Genomic DNA, 16,941 nt, shown 5'->3' with positions numbered 1-16,941 from the left:
ATTAAGCAATTGCATTGGTAGGATCATCAGATGAGTGGCTACAGAAAAAAAAGGGGGGGATTTCTTCTGTAGGTCTGTTAAATACATTGTTAGCTTTGGAAGATGGTGGTTATATGTCAGGTAAGGTTGGTAATATATTCTGAGAAGTGCATTTGTTTTGAGAATTTGGGACTAATATAGAAATTAAGGTAATTGGCTATTAAAGGGCTTAAGATATCAGATGAGAATTTTTGCCATTCATCCAGGACCCCGTTTTACTATCCTCATGGTGGTGTAGTTTCCCAAAGTCATGTGGTCTGAAGGTTCATTGATATAAAGCAAGTTCATAGAGAACTTCAGTTCACACCTGTGAAAATCCTGTGCTTCTCTCTTTATCTTTCTTAGGTATAGACAGCATATCAGATTTCTCAGGCTGGTTTTCTTTTGATACCTCAGAGAGTCCTATGTTCTCAGCCACTATCCTTTCCTGAGTTGCCACCATGTGCCCACAGCTGTCCTGTGTCCTGTATGGTTCAAGGAATTTTAGGCCCTGGGTCAGCTCCTCTTAGGGGACAGCCTAAGTTGTGAGGTACAGCCTCTTGGGGGATAAACTGAGGTTTTGGGGCAAAGGAATGTCCTGGAACAAGTCTCATCTAGACAACTAACTTCTTGGGATCTTGTTTTCCCCAAGCCCTGTTCCCATTCCTTGGATACAGTTGGACAGTCAGCCTGTGGATGCTGGTGCTGAGGGGCCAGGTCACCAGTGATTCCTGACCCTTGCATTCTCTCACAGTGTGGAAGAGCAAAAACTCTCCCAGAGCGTAAGGACCAGCCACCCCAGTGCAGTGCTGTGAAAATCTGAAAAGCCTCATAGGCTGGAGTCATGGTCTAGGTCTCATGGGAGAGTGATCATGGAGTATTTCAGTGAGCACACCAGGTGTGAGGATGTCCCAGCTGGCAGGGGGACCTTCCCTGCCTCTTGAGCCTGATATGTTTGCTCCCTCAGCACCAGCCATCTGTGGTTATCACTGTGAAATGATCTGCTCACTTATCTGAGGCCCAAGTTTATTTATTCAGCACTAAATATGATGAAAGAGTGAAAAAAGAAGTGGAAAAAAAAAGCCTACTTACATTTCCATTTAGTAAACATCCTAATTTATGGCAAGGTGCAGTGGTGCACAGTGGTACTCCTTACTTCTCCAGAGGCTGAGGCAGGAGGATTTAAAGTTTGAGGACAGCTTTAACAATTTAGCTAGACCCTATAAAACTTGGTGAGACTTCAAAGACTTGGGATGCAGCTCAGTGGTCAACTGCCTCTGGGTTCAATCAAAAGAATCAAAAAGAAAAAAAAAATGTGCCTTATCCTTAAGCCACCACTTTGGGAGCTGGGCTGTTAGATTATGAAATTTGGGAGTTACATGAATACTCTGTCTACACTCACTGTGATCACTACAAGATTTTGACTGATCTTAAATATGGTCTCCTATTTTCACTATTAGAAGTAGTTTTTTTTTTTTAATATCACCAAGAAGCACAGCACACCTGGCCCTGGATTTCACAGAATTTTCTAAAATGCTCAGGGTTTTTCAGAGAGTGTAGATCATGGGAAAGTTCAGTCTCCTTAATCTCCTTGGTAAGAAAGTATATTGTCTTTCTATTAATTTCATTGTATTTTATGCCTCTCATTTTGTATTTTTCCGATTATAAACATTTTTTGTCATTCATGTGATGTAGTTTAGTAGAGTTATATTGTGTGTTTTTTTCTTTCTTTCTTTTTTTTTTTTTTTTTTTTTTGTGTGTGTGTGTGTGTTTGTGCCCTGCTTCAGATTGAATCCAGGGCCTCATGCATGCTTGGCAAATGCTCTACTGTTGAACTATATCCCAGCCCAAGAAAGTGGACAATTATTGATTTATTATGTATTAAGTGGTGGGATTTAAGCCAGGGACTTGTTCCTGCTTGTTGTCATTCAACAAATACTTTCAAGTTGGTGAAAGCATTTTTTGATGGTGGGTGTGTGTTTTCCTAGGGATTAAACCCAGAGGCACTTGACCACTGAGCACATCTCCAGCATTTTTTATTTTTAAATTTATTTTTAATTTTGTTATAGTTGGAGATGGACAGAGTACCTTAATTGTGTTTTTTTTTTGTTTTTGTTTTTGTTTTTTTTTTTTTTTTTTTTTTTTTGTGGATCTATGTTTTAAACCAAATGCCTCAAACATGCTAGGAATGTGCTCTGTCACTCAGTGACAGCCTCTTTTCCTGATTGTAATTTTTGATTAAGACCAAGTCTGACTATGTTTCTGATGGCTTTGCTCCATTGCTGAGACTGGCTTCAGTCTTGTCATCTTCCTGCCCTGACTTTCCTAGTTGCAAAAATTTTAAGTGGACTCCACCAAACCAGGAGTTTTAATGAGATAAGTCACCCCATTTCTCTCAAAATGGAAACAGTATTGAAAATCAGTTTCCTTGCTTTTCTTCATAGTTTTGAAATTTGTATATATAACTCTTCCTCTTTCCTTTACTCTTGCATTATTATGGAAAAGGTATTCAGTATGTAATATTGTTTCTTCTATATATATTTGTGAATCTTCCATGGTGTGGTAGTTGATTCATTTTTTATTGAATTTATTTTTCAGAGCAATTGTAGTCTTCTATAATACATTAGTTAGGGTTCTCCATTGGAACAGAATCAACAGGAAGAATGAATACAAAAAGGGGATTTGTTAGATTGTCCTAGGTAACCAGAAGCTGGAGAGTCCTCTGTGGCAGTCTGCTGGCTGGGGAGCTGGAGAAGTAGTAGCTGTGCAGCCCAAGATGCTGAAGACTCTGAACAAGAGGGATCAATGGTGCTATCCTAGTCTGAGATCTAATGCTTCTGGAAACTCCCTGGAGAATCACTGGCAGAATCAGCTTTGGAAGAGTAAAGAAGGAAAAGTTGATATCCTCAGGCAATCACAGCAGCAGTGGAAAACCCATCTGTGTAGAATCCAGCTTGCATCTGCAGCTGCTACCAAGTTCTTGCAACTTTTATTCCATTCAAGCCACCATCCTATTTGGATGACATTACCCACACTTAGGGAGGTTTTCTAGTTTGCTATCCCACATGCCAATCACTCCTAGACACAGCCTCATGGACACACCCAGAAGCCTATTAATCATTAGTGTCTCTTAATTCCATCAAAGTGAACATTCGAGTGAACCATCACCCATAGTATCATACACCTCTTCTCTTTAGCTTGTAGTCTCCAGTGTTTTCAACATCTTGCACTTGGTATGCAATTCTTTTTATTTATTTTTAGATTCAGTTAAGTAATGTTTGTGGAGGTATTTTGCATTTATGATCATGAGAGTAATTCATAGCTTCCTCCTTTTATCAAGATAATTTTGATAATAATGTAACATATGCCTCCAATGGAATTAGAAGGTGTTTCCTGTGCTTCTGCATTCTCAAAACAAATGTAGAAAATTGGTGGAAGTTCTGGAGGACCTGGTGGCAGCCTGTAGGATGTCTAAAACTCCTACATTTCACTTTTTTGATGATAATTAGTTATTGATTCAGTTTCTTTAGTAGGCAGAGGCCCGTGTGTTTTGTGTATTTGTCCTTCTGTGTATGTTGTAGGAGATGGTCTCTCTGAAATTATTGGGCCACTTCCTCTAAGTTATCAGATTTGTGTCAAGTGCATGTTTATGATATTGTTGAAGAGCCCATGGATGGTAATGGTGGCTATTTTTAACTCTAATGGGTAGTGTCTGTGTCTTTGGGTTTCTTATTTGTTTAACGTTATTGTATTTCTCTATACCTTTCTTCTATTTATTTACTTTGATGTGCTGGTATGGATTCAACCCAGTGTCTCACTGGTGCTATATGTGGCACTGAGAATGAAACCCAGTACCTCACACATGCAAGGAGAGTGAGATACAGCTTAGCCCCAGCACCAGCCCCTGCTGATTTCATGATTGTGGTTTCACCAACACCCCCTCTTACCCGCATGTGCTTAATGAATACTTACCTTGCTCTTTTTTCTCTCCTTTCCTTAAGTACAAGGGTCAATGATTGCTTTTATCTCTTCTTTTCTGGAATGTGCTTTGGATGCTGTAGAGAACCCCAGTGAACCATCTGTGCTGTTTTCCCATTTTGGACTTTTATATTTCATTTTTCTCAACATGGTCACATTTGCCCTTAAGTCACCTCTTCCTCCTGTGTCTTTTTAGAGCCCTGTGTTGCATCTCCCTTTACTTAAAGGTTTTCCAGGTGCTTCTGATCTGATTTCTGCTTTAACTCCCATGTTCTTTGAGCCTACTTGGGATTTCACTGGCATTGCATATTTGTTGAGGTGAGGCTTATGGCTCAGAATGTGGCCTGTTCTGGGTGGTGGTACTGTGATCCTGAGAAGGCTGTGTGTTTCACTTTGACTAATGGCCAGGGAAGCCCTCCTGTCTGTTGCTCTGCTACATGATCACAGACCCAGCAGTATTGTGGTGAGGTCTCCCAATGTAGCAGTTTATTCTTCATTATCCTGGGAAGTTTTGTATGTCTCTGCCTGATGTATTTTGACTTTTTTTCAGGTGCATGCATACTAACAATTCAAGAGAGTTACTTGAAAATTTAGCCTAGGGCCCCCACATCCTTTTAATCCGAGCAGTTCAGGACTCTTAGACAGGAGGATCACAACTTCCCAGGAAGGTTCATCAAGTTAGGCACTGAATGACTTAGAGAAATTCTCTCTCAAAATAGAAATAATTAAAAATAAAATAGGGCAGTGGGGAATGTGGCTTATTTGTTATGCACCCTTTGGTTCAATCCTTGGTACAAAATATAAACAAACAAATGAATAAATGAATAGAAACATAATTTATCCCAGGGATTCTGGAGTCTTATCTTACTCAGGCATGGTCAATCTCACGTCTGTTATTTTCCATTCATGAGTTATGTTTTGCTGTTCCTCAGTATTCTTTGTATATTTTTTTAAGTGAATGAAGTATGTTTCTTGGGTATGGGGTTGTGGCTCAGTGGTAGAGCGCTTGCCTAGCCTGCATGAGGCACCGGGTTTGATTCTCAACACACATACAACTGAAAAAAGTTCCATCAACAACTGAAAAATAAAAAAAAGAAAATGTGTTTCTTCCTTTTGTCCTATTCTGTGGTTTCTGTTTGTTGAAGGCTTCATGCCTTTGCCTAGAGACTAGGTGTCTGAGCTATGTCTAGCAAATTATTTTGTATTTAGCTCCTTTGAAAAATTTCCCTGAATGCTAGATCATCCAACAGAATGAAAACTGTAGCAGTTTCAGAGCTGATAGGCTGTGGTTTTGCAGACTGACACCCACCAGCTGTGCTCTCTGACATTTCACCATGAGGGCTGGCAACAGCTGCAGGTACCTGTAATGCAATAGCAGAAGCAGCCAACAAAGTAGCAGACAAAGAACAATCCCTCTTCAGGTTGAGCATAGTAAAAGTCCCAAATGTGTATGAGTCTTTAGGCCATTGGCAAGCTTGTTCCCATATAAGAAATAAAAAATTTACTGTCCAATATATTGCCCCAATTTTCTTTCTTGATGTCCTCAAAGCTTGTTTATGTATAAAAGTAAAAGCCCTGATGTTCTGTGGGCTCACGCTTTGGGAATTATTTTTCTGGGGTGTAGTGCAACTAACAAACTGTTACTGCCAGATCTCAGTGTCCCTTGGCCTCATTTTTCCGAATACCAGAAACTAGAGAATAACAGTAGAAACAGCAAAACCTCACTTGTCTGTTTTTTGTGAGTAGTTGTGCTGGGGCCTGTGCTTTAACACACAGTGGTGCTATTTAAAACCCTGCTGTGCCTTTGCTCTGCAGATCCCCACCTGGAGAGCAACCAGTGCTGAGCATGTGGGTCATGGTCCTCTTTAATATTTCCTCCTAGTCTGTGTGAACTTCCTTCTTTCATCAGTATATCTCGGTGGTTTTATTTGGGGGAGCATACTGTGGAGTAAATCCTCGGGTGCTTAACCACTGAACCAAATCCTCAGCACCTTCCCCCTTAACTTTTATTTTTGTTATCTTTCATTCAGAATTTTACCAACCTGCTTAGGGCCTAACTAAGTTGCTAAGGCTGGCATTGAACTTGAGAACGTCCTGCCTCAGCTTCCTAGACCTGGGTGTTTTTAAAACCTGATTTTTAAAAGAAACTCTCTGAAGCTTTCTTGGTCAAATTTTAGGTGATGGTTGAGTGGGTAGACAATAGTTTGCTTTCTTGCTATTTGCAGGCTGTTTGTTTACTTAAATCCTTTTAAGGAATTTCTGCCTATTTTTTATAGTGATTACTTCTGATGAAGAAGATTGAGAGTTAGTTTTAGGCGTTAATATATTTCCATGGTTGAGCTGGGGTTGTGGCTCAGTGGTAGAACACTCACTAGTACATGTGAGGCCATGGGTTCAATCCTCAGTACCACATTGAAAAATAAATAAATGAATAAATAAAGGTATTGAGTTCGATTACAATTAAAAAACAAAATATTTAAAATATATATATTTTCATGGTGATTTTAGTATGAATGTCCCAAAACTGAAGAAGATGTGCTGTGTGTAGTCTGGAGTCATAGAGGGTCAGGCTGAAGGTCAAACCATGGTTGCTGCACTACACTCTTCCATATGACTGCTTCACGGAGCTGTTGGAAAACTTTCAGGGCTTTGGGGCATGATGACATTGTTGTTCTGTTCTATTTCATGGCTGTACTGAGATGATTCCAGGCTCTCTATTGTGTCATTTTGCTCTCAGTGTTGAATATTTTTTTCTTCTAATCATTAGGGAATTGTATAACATGTTCTTCTACAAAACTAAATTTCTACAGGTGCAATGGTGCACGATTGTATTCCTAGCAGCCTTGGAGGATGAGGCAGAAGAATTATAAATTTAAATGCTACCCTCAGCCTCTCACAAGGCCCTGAGGAAGTTTTTGAGTACTGTGTCAAAATGGCATATGTGCTGGGAATGTGGCTCAGTCATTAAGTGCCCTATAAATAAATAAAATAAAATTTCTTGTAAGCTCATTAAATGTGTTTTAGTGTTTTACATTTGAATGCATAGTAAATGGATTTTTGTCTACAGAATTGAGGATATAGTGCCTTATAGTGCCTTTGGCCACCCAGATTCCAGTTTGCCTGGACCATCATTGTGATCTGTATCCAAGACACCTGCTCTCACTCATCTTTCCATGCTGTGAAGGCCAGCCCACTGAAGCCTTTCTCATGGTCTCTTGCTCACCTCTGCTGATATGTGCTGCTCAGGAGATCACATGTTTTAAATCCTTGAGAATTGTTGTATGTCAGTAGCAGGGGCACCTTCTGGTAGGTGATATTTTTGGCTGTTCCATCATGGAGCAGACATCATAGTATTGTTATGATTGTACATGGAGTGGCGTGTTTCACACCCAAACTGTGTTAGATAGGTGAGGATTCTGGGTTACAACCCTGCTTCTTTACACACCCTGGAAATGCTTCTGTCTTAGGTTTGTTTGAACCACCATCATTACAGGCAGGAGAAAATTCTTTCACAACAGACACCAGTGCACATGTGGCCCACTCTTGACCAAAGTGTGCTTGAATGGAACATGGCTATGTGGAACATGACCTTATGGTAGTGAAGTGATTGCTTTTCAATAGGTTATTGACAATCCTTGCACATTCACTGTTGCTGTGAGATTTAGAAATTCGTGTCTGCTGTTCATTAAGAAAAATGTTTTGAGACTTATAAAACCTTGCAATGTTGTTGTTTGGGCAAGGTGACATCTTTGGGTCATTGAGTTATAACTAAGACTTGTTCCATCTTTCCACTTACCTCATTCTGCTTTGACAGTAACCTTGAGAAATCATTAAGTTTTTGTGTTTATTAATCATTGTGCATGTTTCCTATTTTATTAATTTTGTTATGGAGAAATGCACCTGCAAATATCTAGTTGTTCTCTTCGTGTAATCCCACAAGATGAACACAATCCCCAGTTCACAAATTGTGGCAACCCGAGTGTCAATTTGTCTATATGCTGTCTGTAGGGGAATCTTCTTTGTGATCCATGCTCAGAAGTCACGGGTGGGGACTGTTCTAGGCATTTCCTTAAAGAAGGAACAATAGACTTTCTGAAAGAATCAAGAGATCAGCGAGTGCAGTGTTGTCTATATTAAGAGTGTAGGCACAGTGACCCACTGTGGTTGGCAGAATCTCTCTCAATTGCTGTGTTCTGTGATTGCAACAATTTCATACTCAGCTTTCTTTCCTAAGGGTAAGTACTATCGGGGATGCTAATATTAGCTCTCCACAGCAGAGAAGGCTGTTAGGACATGTAATAGAGGTGTTACTAACAAAGTGACTCATGATACTGTCTTACTTCCTGTGAACTCACCAATGGAAGGGAGTAAAACACTTAGTTGCTTGCCTTCTGAGTGGCCCAATTCTAGTGTTGAAATGTTTGTGAGGAATTTAGTGCAGGAAGGATTTGATGGACCAAATCATGGAAATTCATAGAATCCTGTGGACATCAAGCATGTTGAGTACATATTTCTTCTGCTGTCAATCTCTCCTGACCTCCAGTAAACATTTGTGGGAAATTTTAGATCTCAGTGACCTTTGAGGATGTGGCTGTGAACTTCACCCAGGAGGAGTGGGCATTGCTGGATCCTTCCCAGAAGAACCTTTACAGAGATGTGATCCTGGAAATCCTAAGAAACCTGGCTTTTATAGGTAATAATGATGTTTTTTTAAAAAATAATCAAATAGAGAACTCATGTTTATTTTTGTCATTTATATACAACATGAACAGGGAATATATTGTTGAATTATTGCAGCATAAAAGGCACCTACAATTTGGCAAAGCAGTTCTGTGTCCTAAGAATTCATACAGATTGTTCTGGTCTCTCATTTTAGAAAACAAATTGGATGAAAAGAATATTGAAGATGAGATCAAAAATTCTGAGAGCATTCTAAGGTAATTGTACCCACAAGAGGTGTATTTGAGGGAATCTGAGACTGTCATATAATTTTTAAAACAGACCAACTCAAGAAGTATGCACAATTTGAAATATATTTATTCTTATAAGATTTTTTTTTTACCAGAAATATATACTTAACTGTAACAGATATTCAGTTTTTTCTAATTACTTTGCATGCCAAAAGTATATGAAATTGCATGTGAATATCACTATTTGGATAATCACCATAGGGAAGCTGCATTGCAAAGGATTGTTTCCTTTCAATCTCTTGATTTTGAGGCAATTTGAACACATTAGGAAACCTCGCCTTTACCTGATGTTGATAGTAATGTAAGCCTAGGTCCTATAAATAAGTATAAAATCATGAATGAATCAAGCATTGATAATGTGCTGGTCATTCTTCAAAGAAGCCATGTGGTAAACTTCAATGGCCAAGAAGATAGTGTGGGGAAAGTTTCAATGAGATTCCAGTTCTTACCTGGACAAAGAAAAATTTTAATAGAGTAAATCCATGTGGTTATTATATGTGTGCCAAAGACTTCATATGCCCTTCATTGCTTCATAGGCACATCACATCTCACTCTGGACACAAATGCTACAACCAGGAGGAATGTGAAGAGAAGCCACGTGAATTTAAACACTATAGGCAATCCCTGGCTTTTCTAAAAAATGTTCACACACAAATGTTAATACAAACTGGAGAGGGACCTTACGAAAGTACACTACGTGGGAAAGTCTTCAGTTGTTCTAGTGACATTCAAAGACATGAAGATACTCATACTGGGTTGCAACCCTATGAATATCAACAATGTGGTGAAGCCTCATCTTCTTCCACACGTGTTCAAAGACACATGAGAATACACAGTGTAGGTAAACATTTTCAGTGTGACATATGTGGGAAAGCCTTTCATTTTCCTTCTTTATTTAGAAGACATGAAAGAACTCATTATGGAGAGAAACTCTATGAATGTAAACAAGATCGTGAAACCTTTATTTCACACACAAGTCTTCAAAGGCAGAGGATCACACACATGGGGAATGCACATTTAAAATGTAACGTATGTGGGAAAGACTTTGCTTACCCCAGTTTATTTAGAATACATCAGAGAACACATACTGGAGAGAAGCCCCATGAATGTAAGCAGTGTGGAAAAGCCTTTTCTACATCCAGTTACCTTAAAATACATGGAAGAACACATACTGGAGAGAAGCCCTATGAATGTAAGCAGTGTGGCAAAGCCTTTGCTAGTTCTACTGACTTTCAGAGACATAGAAGAACACATCCTGGAGAGAAGTCCTTTAAATGTAAGCAGTGTGGAAAAGTTTTTTCAAGTTCCAGTGAACTTCAGAGACATGGAAGAACACATACTGGAGAGAAACCCTATGAGTGTAAGCAGTGTGGCAAAGCCTTTGCTACATCCAGTAACCTTTACTCACATGAAAAAACTCACAATGGAGAAAAGCCCTATGAATGTAAGCAGTGTGGCAAAGTCTTTTCTACATCTAGTTACCTTCAGATTCATGGAAGAATGCATACTGGAGAGAAGCCCTATGAATGTAAGCAGTGTGGAAAAGCCTTTGCTACGTCAACTTCCCTTCAGATTCATGGAAGAACGCATACTGGAGAGAAGCCCTATGAGTGCAAGCAGTGTGGAAAATCCTTCACTAATTCCTCTGGCCTTCACTCACATAAAACAGTTCATAGTGGAGAGAAGCCTTATCCATGTAAGCAGTGTGACAAAGCCTTTGCTAGGTCCATTAGCCTTCAGAGACATAGAAGAATACATACTGGGGAGAAGCCCTATGAATGTAAGCAGTGTGGAAAAGCCTTCACTCAATTCTCTGGCCTTTACTCACATAAAACAATTCATACTGCAGAGAAGCCTTACCCATGTAAGCAGTGTGGCAAAGCCTTCGCTCGTTCCTCTGACCTTCACTTACATAAAAGAATTCATACTGGAGAGAAGCCTTATGCATGTAAGCAGTGTGACAAAGCCTTTGCTGTGTACAGTAGCCTTTACAGACATAGAAGAAAACATACTGGGGAGAAGCCCTATGAATGTAAGCATTGTGGTAATTTCTTTGCTTGTTGCAGTTACCTTGCCAAACATGAAAAAACTCACACTGGAGAAAAGCCCAATGAGTGTGAGCAGTGTGGCAAAGCCTTTTCTACATCCAGTTACCTTCAGATTCATAGAAGAATGCATACTGGGGAGAAGCCCTATGAGTGTAAGCGGTGTTTCAAAGCCTTTGCTAGTTCCAGTGAACTTCAAAGACATGGAAGAATACATATCGGAGAGAAGCTCTATGGTTGTAAACAATGTGAAAAAGCCTTTGTTACATCTGCTCAGCTTCACTTACATGAAGGAACCCATAGTGCAGAGAAATCATACTCATGAAAACAATTGGCAAAGTCTTCTGTTAATAATGTTTCACTCATTAACATGTAGTAATTTTTCTGTAGAAAAATTCCTTGAATGTGAAATGTGGGAAATCAATATTTCTTGTCAAAGTGAAAAAAGTGCTCACATGTCCAAATCAATCTATCTATCTATCTATCTATCTATCTATCTATCTATGTATCTATCTATAATACTGGGGATTTAGTCTGGTGGTCATCTATCACTGAGCCACAACCTTTTTCCTTTTTATTTTGAGAGAGGGACTTGCAGAGTTCTTTAGGGCCTTGCTTATGTGCTGAGTTTGGCTTCACATTTGTGATCCTTCTGCCTCAGACCCCGAGTCTCTGGGATTAAAGGCAAACACTACTAGATCCAACTGAATAAAGCTTTATATGTGAAGATTGGAAAATCATTCCATTTTTCCTGTTGCCTTCAAAGTCATTTCACTCACACTGAAAAACAAACCCTCAGAATGTGGAAGATTTGGTACATTCTGTCAGCTTCCCATCCCAGCGCTGCTTTCCTTCTCATATATGAAAATACAGAGAGAAGCCCTGAGAATGTGATTAATGTAGGAAGTCTTCTAATTTTCCCAGTTTTTTATAAGGTCTGGGAAGACTCTTCTGGAAAGATTCATTTCAAAATGAATAAATCATGTGCAAGTAAGTGTTCAAGTGTTTCAGTTTTGTTCAGTTGTATGAAAGGACTCATACTGTAGAAAATCCTGTGGAAAAGCCATGTGGGGCAGTATTCAGCTTTCATGGTTTCCTTCAAAGACATAAAGGGATTCACATCAGGGAAAACCCTTCTGTTCTTTAAACAATGTGATGACACTTTCACTTTTCCATGTTCTTTTTGAACATCATGGAAGAACTCACTCTGGAGAAAATCCTTGTATATAAAAATGTGGTCAGACCTTCAGTTGTTTCAGATCCATTTAGACTTATTTAGACTTGAGAGATTTTGTTATTTTAATTTCTTTTACTTTTTTTTTTTTTTTTTGGTACCAGGGATTCAACCCAGAAACAATTGATCACTGAGCCACATCCTACTTCTTTTAATTTTTTTTTTTTTTCAAATATTTAGCCATGGTCTCACTGAATTGCTTAGGTCCTCACTATGTTGCTGAGGTTGATGTTGAACTTGTAATCCCCTGCCTCAGCCTGCTTTTCCAGTGAAATTACAGTTATGCAACCCCTTCAGCAAGAAACTTCTTTTTTTGAGAAAACCACTGTAGGCGAGTAAAAAGGGTGTGTGACTTCATTTATTTTTTGTCTATTCAGAGGTAATGAGAATGCACCCTGAATTGGATGTAGGAATTGTGTCAGCATGAAGATGTGAAGGCAACAAGTTTCTCCTGGTTAAAATATCTCTTCCTGTTAGATTTAATTTTTCTCTCTATATTTTTTTGCATCTGTTGTCAACTCTCCCATATGATGACATAATCCTATATTTACTGTGTATGAGTTGGCAAAATCTAGTGTGTAGTATGATTTTGTACGAAGAAGTATGATATAGAATAGTACACAAGCTTTGTATTTAAAATGTATTAACCTGTATTTGCAGCATTTTAATTTTTTTTAGAGTTTTCATCTCTCTTCCCTTGAGTTCATTTTCTTTTTTATTGTCCATTTTTATGACTTTTTATGTTTTGACAAAAAAAAAATTGTGAGAGGTTTTCAATATAATTACCAGGGTCATAGAATTGAGGGCAAGAGAAAATAAACATTAATATTTTAATTATCATCATCATCATCATCACCACCACCACCACCACCATCATCATCATATCTAAAGTGCATAAGCCCTGATCCCATCCAGACCCGTTTTTATTTATTTATTTTTAAAATTTTGATTGAAGTGATTTTTAAATTCTAAAGGAACTCAGTATGTTGGTGAGGATGGTTTTGAACTTGTGATTCTCGTTCTATAGCCACTAGGATTACAGACGTGCTATCATTCCTGGCTCCTGGATGTTTCTTGAAACTTTGATGTAAATCATTGTGTGCCTTCTTTCTGTAGAGTTTCCAAGTCTTAGTTGATACAGAGGCAAGAATTACTTTTTAATGTGTTTATGTATACTAACGCCATTCGAGCTCTAAGATTCTAGAATGATTCTGAGCATCACAATGACATTAATTCACACCTTATACTCCAAATTTTTATATTTCCAGTTGGACTAAACTGAAGTCCACTTGGAAAAAGTTTACTTTAGATAATTTACGTTGAAAACAGCATGGGAGAACTGCTTTACTATTTAAGGAATCAAACTATTCATTTCTATTAAGATCTTATGATAAAATGAAATGCAAGTAATCACTAAGACTATTACAGATTTTTTTTTAACAAATGATTTTATATTTCCCTCTGTGCACCAGACACCAGATAATCAACTTCACAGAGTCACAGAGACTATGGAACGTGGCCTGGTGCTCATGTGTGTGTTATCTAGATCACCAAGTGAAACTACAAAAGCAAACACCTGAGAGGGCTGAGTTGTGCCACCCACACATGCACACTCATACCCACGTGCACACGCATGTACAGGATCAAGTCACCCTTTTCTCTACATACCCTCTGTAGTGCAGTTCTTTCATCCTCACTGTGTAATGCAACTTGATTTCTTTGACTTTTCTCACAACATTGCTGCCCACTATTTTTTTTCTCAAATTATTACTTCATGACTTCTCAATTTATTCTTTTGTGTGTTTCTAAAGTTTGGTTACACATTGTGTATGTGAGTTGAGGCCTGTGCACTCCAGCATTCTGTGCAGATTGGCTAAATGTCTCTTTTTTCACTCCTTTGCTCCCTTCTTTCCTTCAGGTTTCACTCAGGATTGCTCCACCACTGAGATTCCCCCTAGCCTTTTTATTATTATTTTTTGAAATGGGGGTGACGCTGGCCTCAAACTTGTGGTCACCCTGCCTCAGCCTCCTAGCATCTGGGACCATAGAGATGGGCCCTTTTGTGTCCTGAAACTGGCCTCTTCCATTTCCTTGGTGCCTTATTGTCCTGTTGATGACTCTGGGACCACCACTCTGTCACCCGTGTTTCTTCTAAGTCTCATATGTTGTGTTGTATGTAGGCACATTTAAGGGCATTATAAAAGTTGTAATGTGTATGTATTCTTTGGAGAGGCACCTTCTCAAAATATACTTTGCCCTGTACTTAATTGAGTGGCTTTCTATTTCTTCTCTTTCCCTGGTGCCAGGGACCCAAACCTGCCTTGTGCCTGCTAGACAGGCACTCTAGCACTGAGCACTCCCCTAGCTCAGGTAGTGAGTTTGCTGCTGCTGTGTGCATGGACCCCACTGATGACCACCTCGGTAGATGCCGCTCTGCAGGTTTTCCTCCACGTTTTCACCTGGTCCCTTTCTTAAACATATCTAACAGCAGGGAATTTTATTTATTTATTTATTTTTTAATTTTATCAATTGAATGGTTAACAACCATCAATAGAGTTTAACCTCCTTTGACATTTCTTTTTTTTTTTTTAAGAGAGAATTTTAATATTTATTTTTTTTAGTTTTCAGCGGACACAACATCTTTGTTTGTATGTGGTGCTGAGGATCGAACCTGGGCCACACACAGGCCAGGCGAGCACGCTACCACTTGAGCCACATCCCCAGCCCGAGACAGCAGGGAATTTTAACCACTGACATCCAATTTAGCTTTTCTCACCATGATTAATACTTAGGTGGAATATGCCGGAAAACCGAGGCTGGACTTCTCTCTGTGTTCAAAGTACCTCAGTAGCCCTGGGAACCTCCTGTGATGATTTTTTTTTCATGCACAGCATGTAATCAAAACTAGGTAAGGAGGGCCCCAGTCTTATGTCCTAATGTATTGGTGCCCCCTTCTGCACCTAAGAATATTAAATAAGCTTCTCCAGAGACCCTCACCATAATTTTCTTTAAAATAAATATCAGGAAAAGGTTTTGCAAAGAACTCAATATGTGTTGAATGAAGATTTAATGATGTTAATTCTTCTTTTCTGGTAAAGCTTGGAAGACCTCTGAATAATCTCAAAAGTGATTAAAAATTCACTGTCTTTGAACAACCAAAAATGTTTTTTTTGTACAGTCCTATAAATAAATAAATAAATAAATAAATAAATAAACCTCCACCCCCTCCCACTGGGTGTAAAGATAATGAAATTACAACATCAAGGTCCACAAAATTTTAGGTGATACCCTTCTAAGCCCTGCTGTGAATAAGTCTGCTCCTGGAGTTTTCCTGAGTATCCAGCCTCATCTGCCCCACATCACTAATAGAGCCTCAACTGGCAAAAGATTTCACATGGTAGCCAGGAATTTTTCTTTTAACATTAACAGCAGAGTCTCTGATGGGATTCAGGAGCACTAGTTTCAAGGCTCCCAGACACTTCAGAACTTCCTTACCATCAGTCATGACCCATTTGAAGTCCACAGTGGGTGTAGCAACCTAGAGGTGGTCAGCCTTCATGAAGGCAATACCCCTCTTGACCTTGAAGCCAATAAATTTCCAGGATCCTGCTTTCCAGTGCTTGCCCTGTACTGCAAAGGATTTTGCATGTTGATATATACTTCTGGGTGTTCTTGCTGTGCTCTGCTGGTGTCATTGTGCTGAAGAGGCCTGGACACTGCTGGTCCTGGGGTCTATTAATGACTGGAGCAGGAGGCACTTGCATGGATGCCCATTTACTCCTGGGTCTGATGAACTTCCTGGGCCACCACCACCCAGTTGTGCCTGGATCTCCTCTTCACTGTTGCCTTCTTCCCTGCACTGCCTGAGCTCAGAGTCCCCTCAGTTCTCCACACTCACATTCCTCTTTCCTGATGGCCTTGGTGTGCACCAGGGAACATACCCCCTGTTAGCCTCATGGGCTCCTGCCAGACCCCCCTCTGCACAGGTCAACATGGTGTATGCCACAGGTTTGGCATCTCCCCCTGCTGTGGAGTCTTGGTACACTGGGCCCCAGGGTCAACCTGGTGTGTGCCACAGGGTGGACAATTACCCCTGTCCTGTGGAAACCTGGTATACTCTGCCCATACCCTGGGTACCCTGCCAGGAGGAGAGACGGCCTCCAGCAGAGAACTTGGGTTCTGATCTGCTGTGATAGTGTGATTTAAGGACCTCCATTGACCTGTCCTGTGTCCACCCAGGGGAAGACTGCAGGGCTCCCTGGATGTATTATGCTCCCTGGAACATGCCCCCATTTAGAACTGTGTTTGTGTCATCTGTGACTGGCTGTGATTTATACTTTGTTTTTACTTGTAGTCTGAGGTAAACACAAATTTCATTCAGCCAAAATTGAGTTGACCAAGTGGGACAATGGGTTGGAACAGAATTTTTTTTTTTCTTGGAGAGCATATTTCTTGATATTGTAAGTGCTGCTGAAATGGAGACTGCATGATTTGGAGGGAATATAAGAAAAGCAAAGCAAGTGAAACCATTGTGACATGGGCTTCTGGAAAGGTACTTTCAGCTGATTCAATGGATAAAAATGAAATTGGACCATTGATCTCAATTTGATGTATTTTTACATAAGAAAAAATATCTTTCCATTATTGAAACAAATTCATGATGGTTAAGGCTGCTTCCATGTGAGGTGCAGACTCT

General features: G+C 39.6%; 1 protein-coding gene across 2 annotated transcripts in view; it reads left to right on the top strand.

The window, feature by feature from the left end:
• The window catches only part of LOC114106897 (zinc finger protein 709-like), a 49,886-nt gene extending 33,672 nt beyond the window's left edge, over positions 1 to 16,214 (top strand). For both annotated transcript variants that reach the window (XM_071606568.1, XM_071606567.1), the window contains 3 exons: positions 8,563 to 8,689; positions 8,873 to 8,933; positions 9,503 to 16,214. In XM_071606568.1, coding sequence (XP_071462669.1) covers positions 8,563 to 8,689; positions 8,873 to 8,933; positions 9,503 to 11,336 — 2,022 coding nt within the window. In that variant the 3' untranslated portion in view covers positions 11,337 to 16,214. The remainder of the gene's footprint in view (positions 1 to 8,562; positions 8,690 to 8,872; positions 8,934 to 9,502) is intronic.
• Positions 16,215 to 16,941: the final 727 nt, after the last annotated feature.

This window comes from Marmota flaviventris, chromosome X, assembly GCF_047511675.1.
Source record: "Marmota flaviventris isolate mMarFla1 chromosome X, mMarFla1.hap1, whole genome shotgun sequence".
Lineage (NCBI taxonomy): Eukaryota > Metazoa > Chordata > Mammalia > Rodentia > Sciuridae > Marmota > Marmota flaviventris.
The sequence above is the reverse complement of the archived record's forward strand: the minus strand, read 5'-3'. Positions and strand labels throughout refer to the sequence as shown.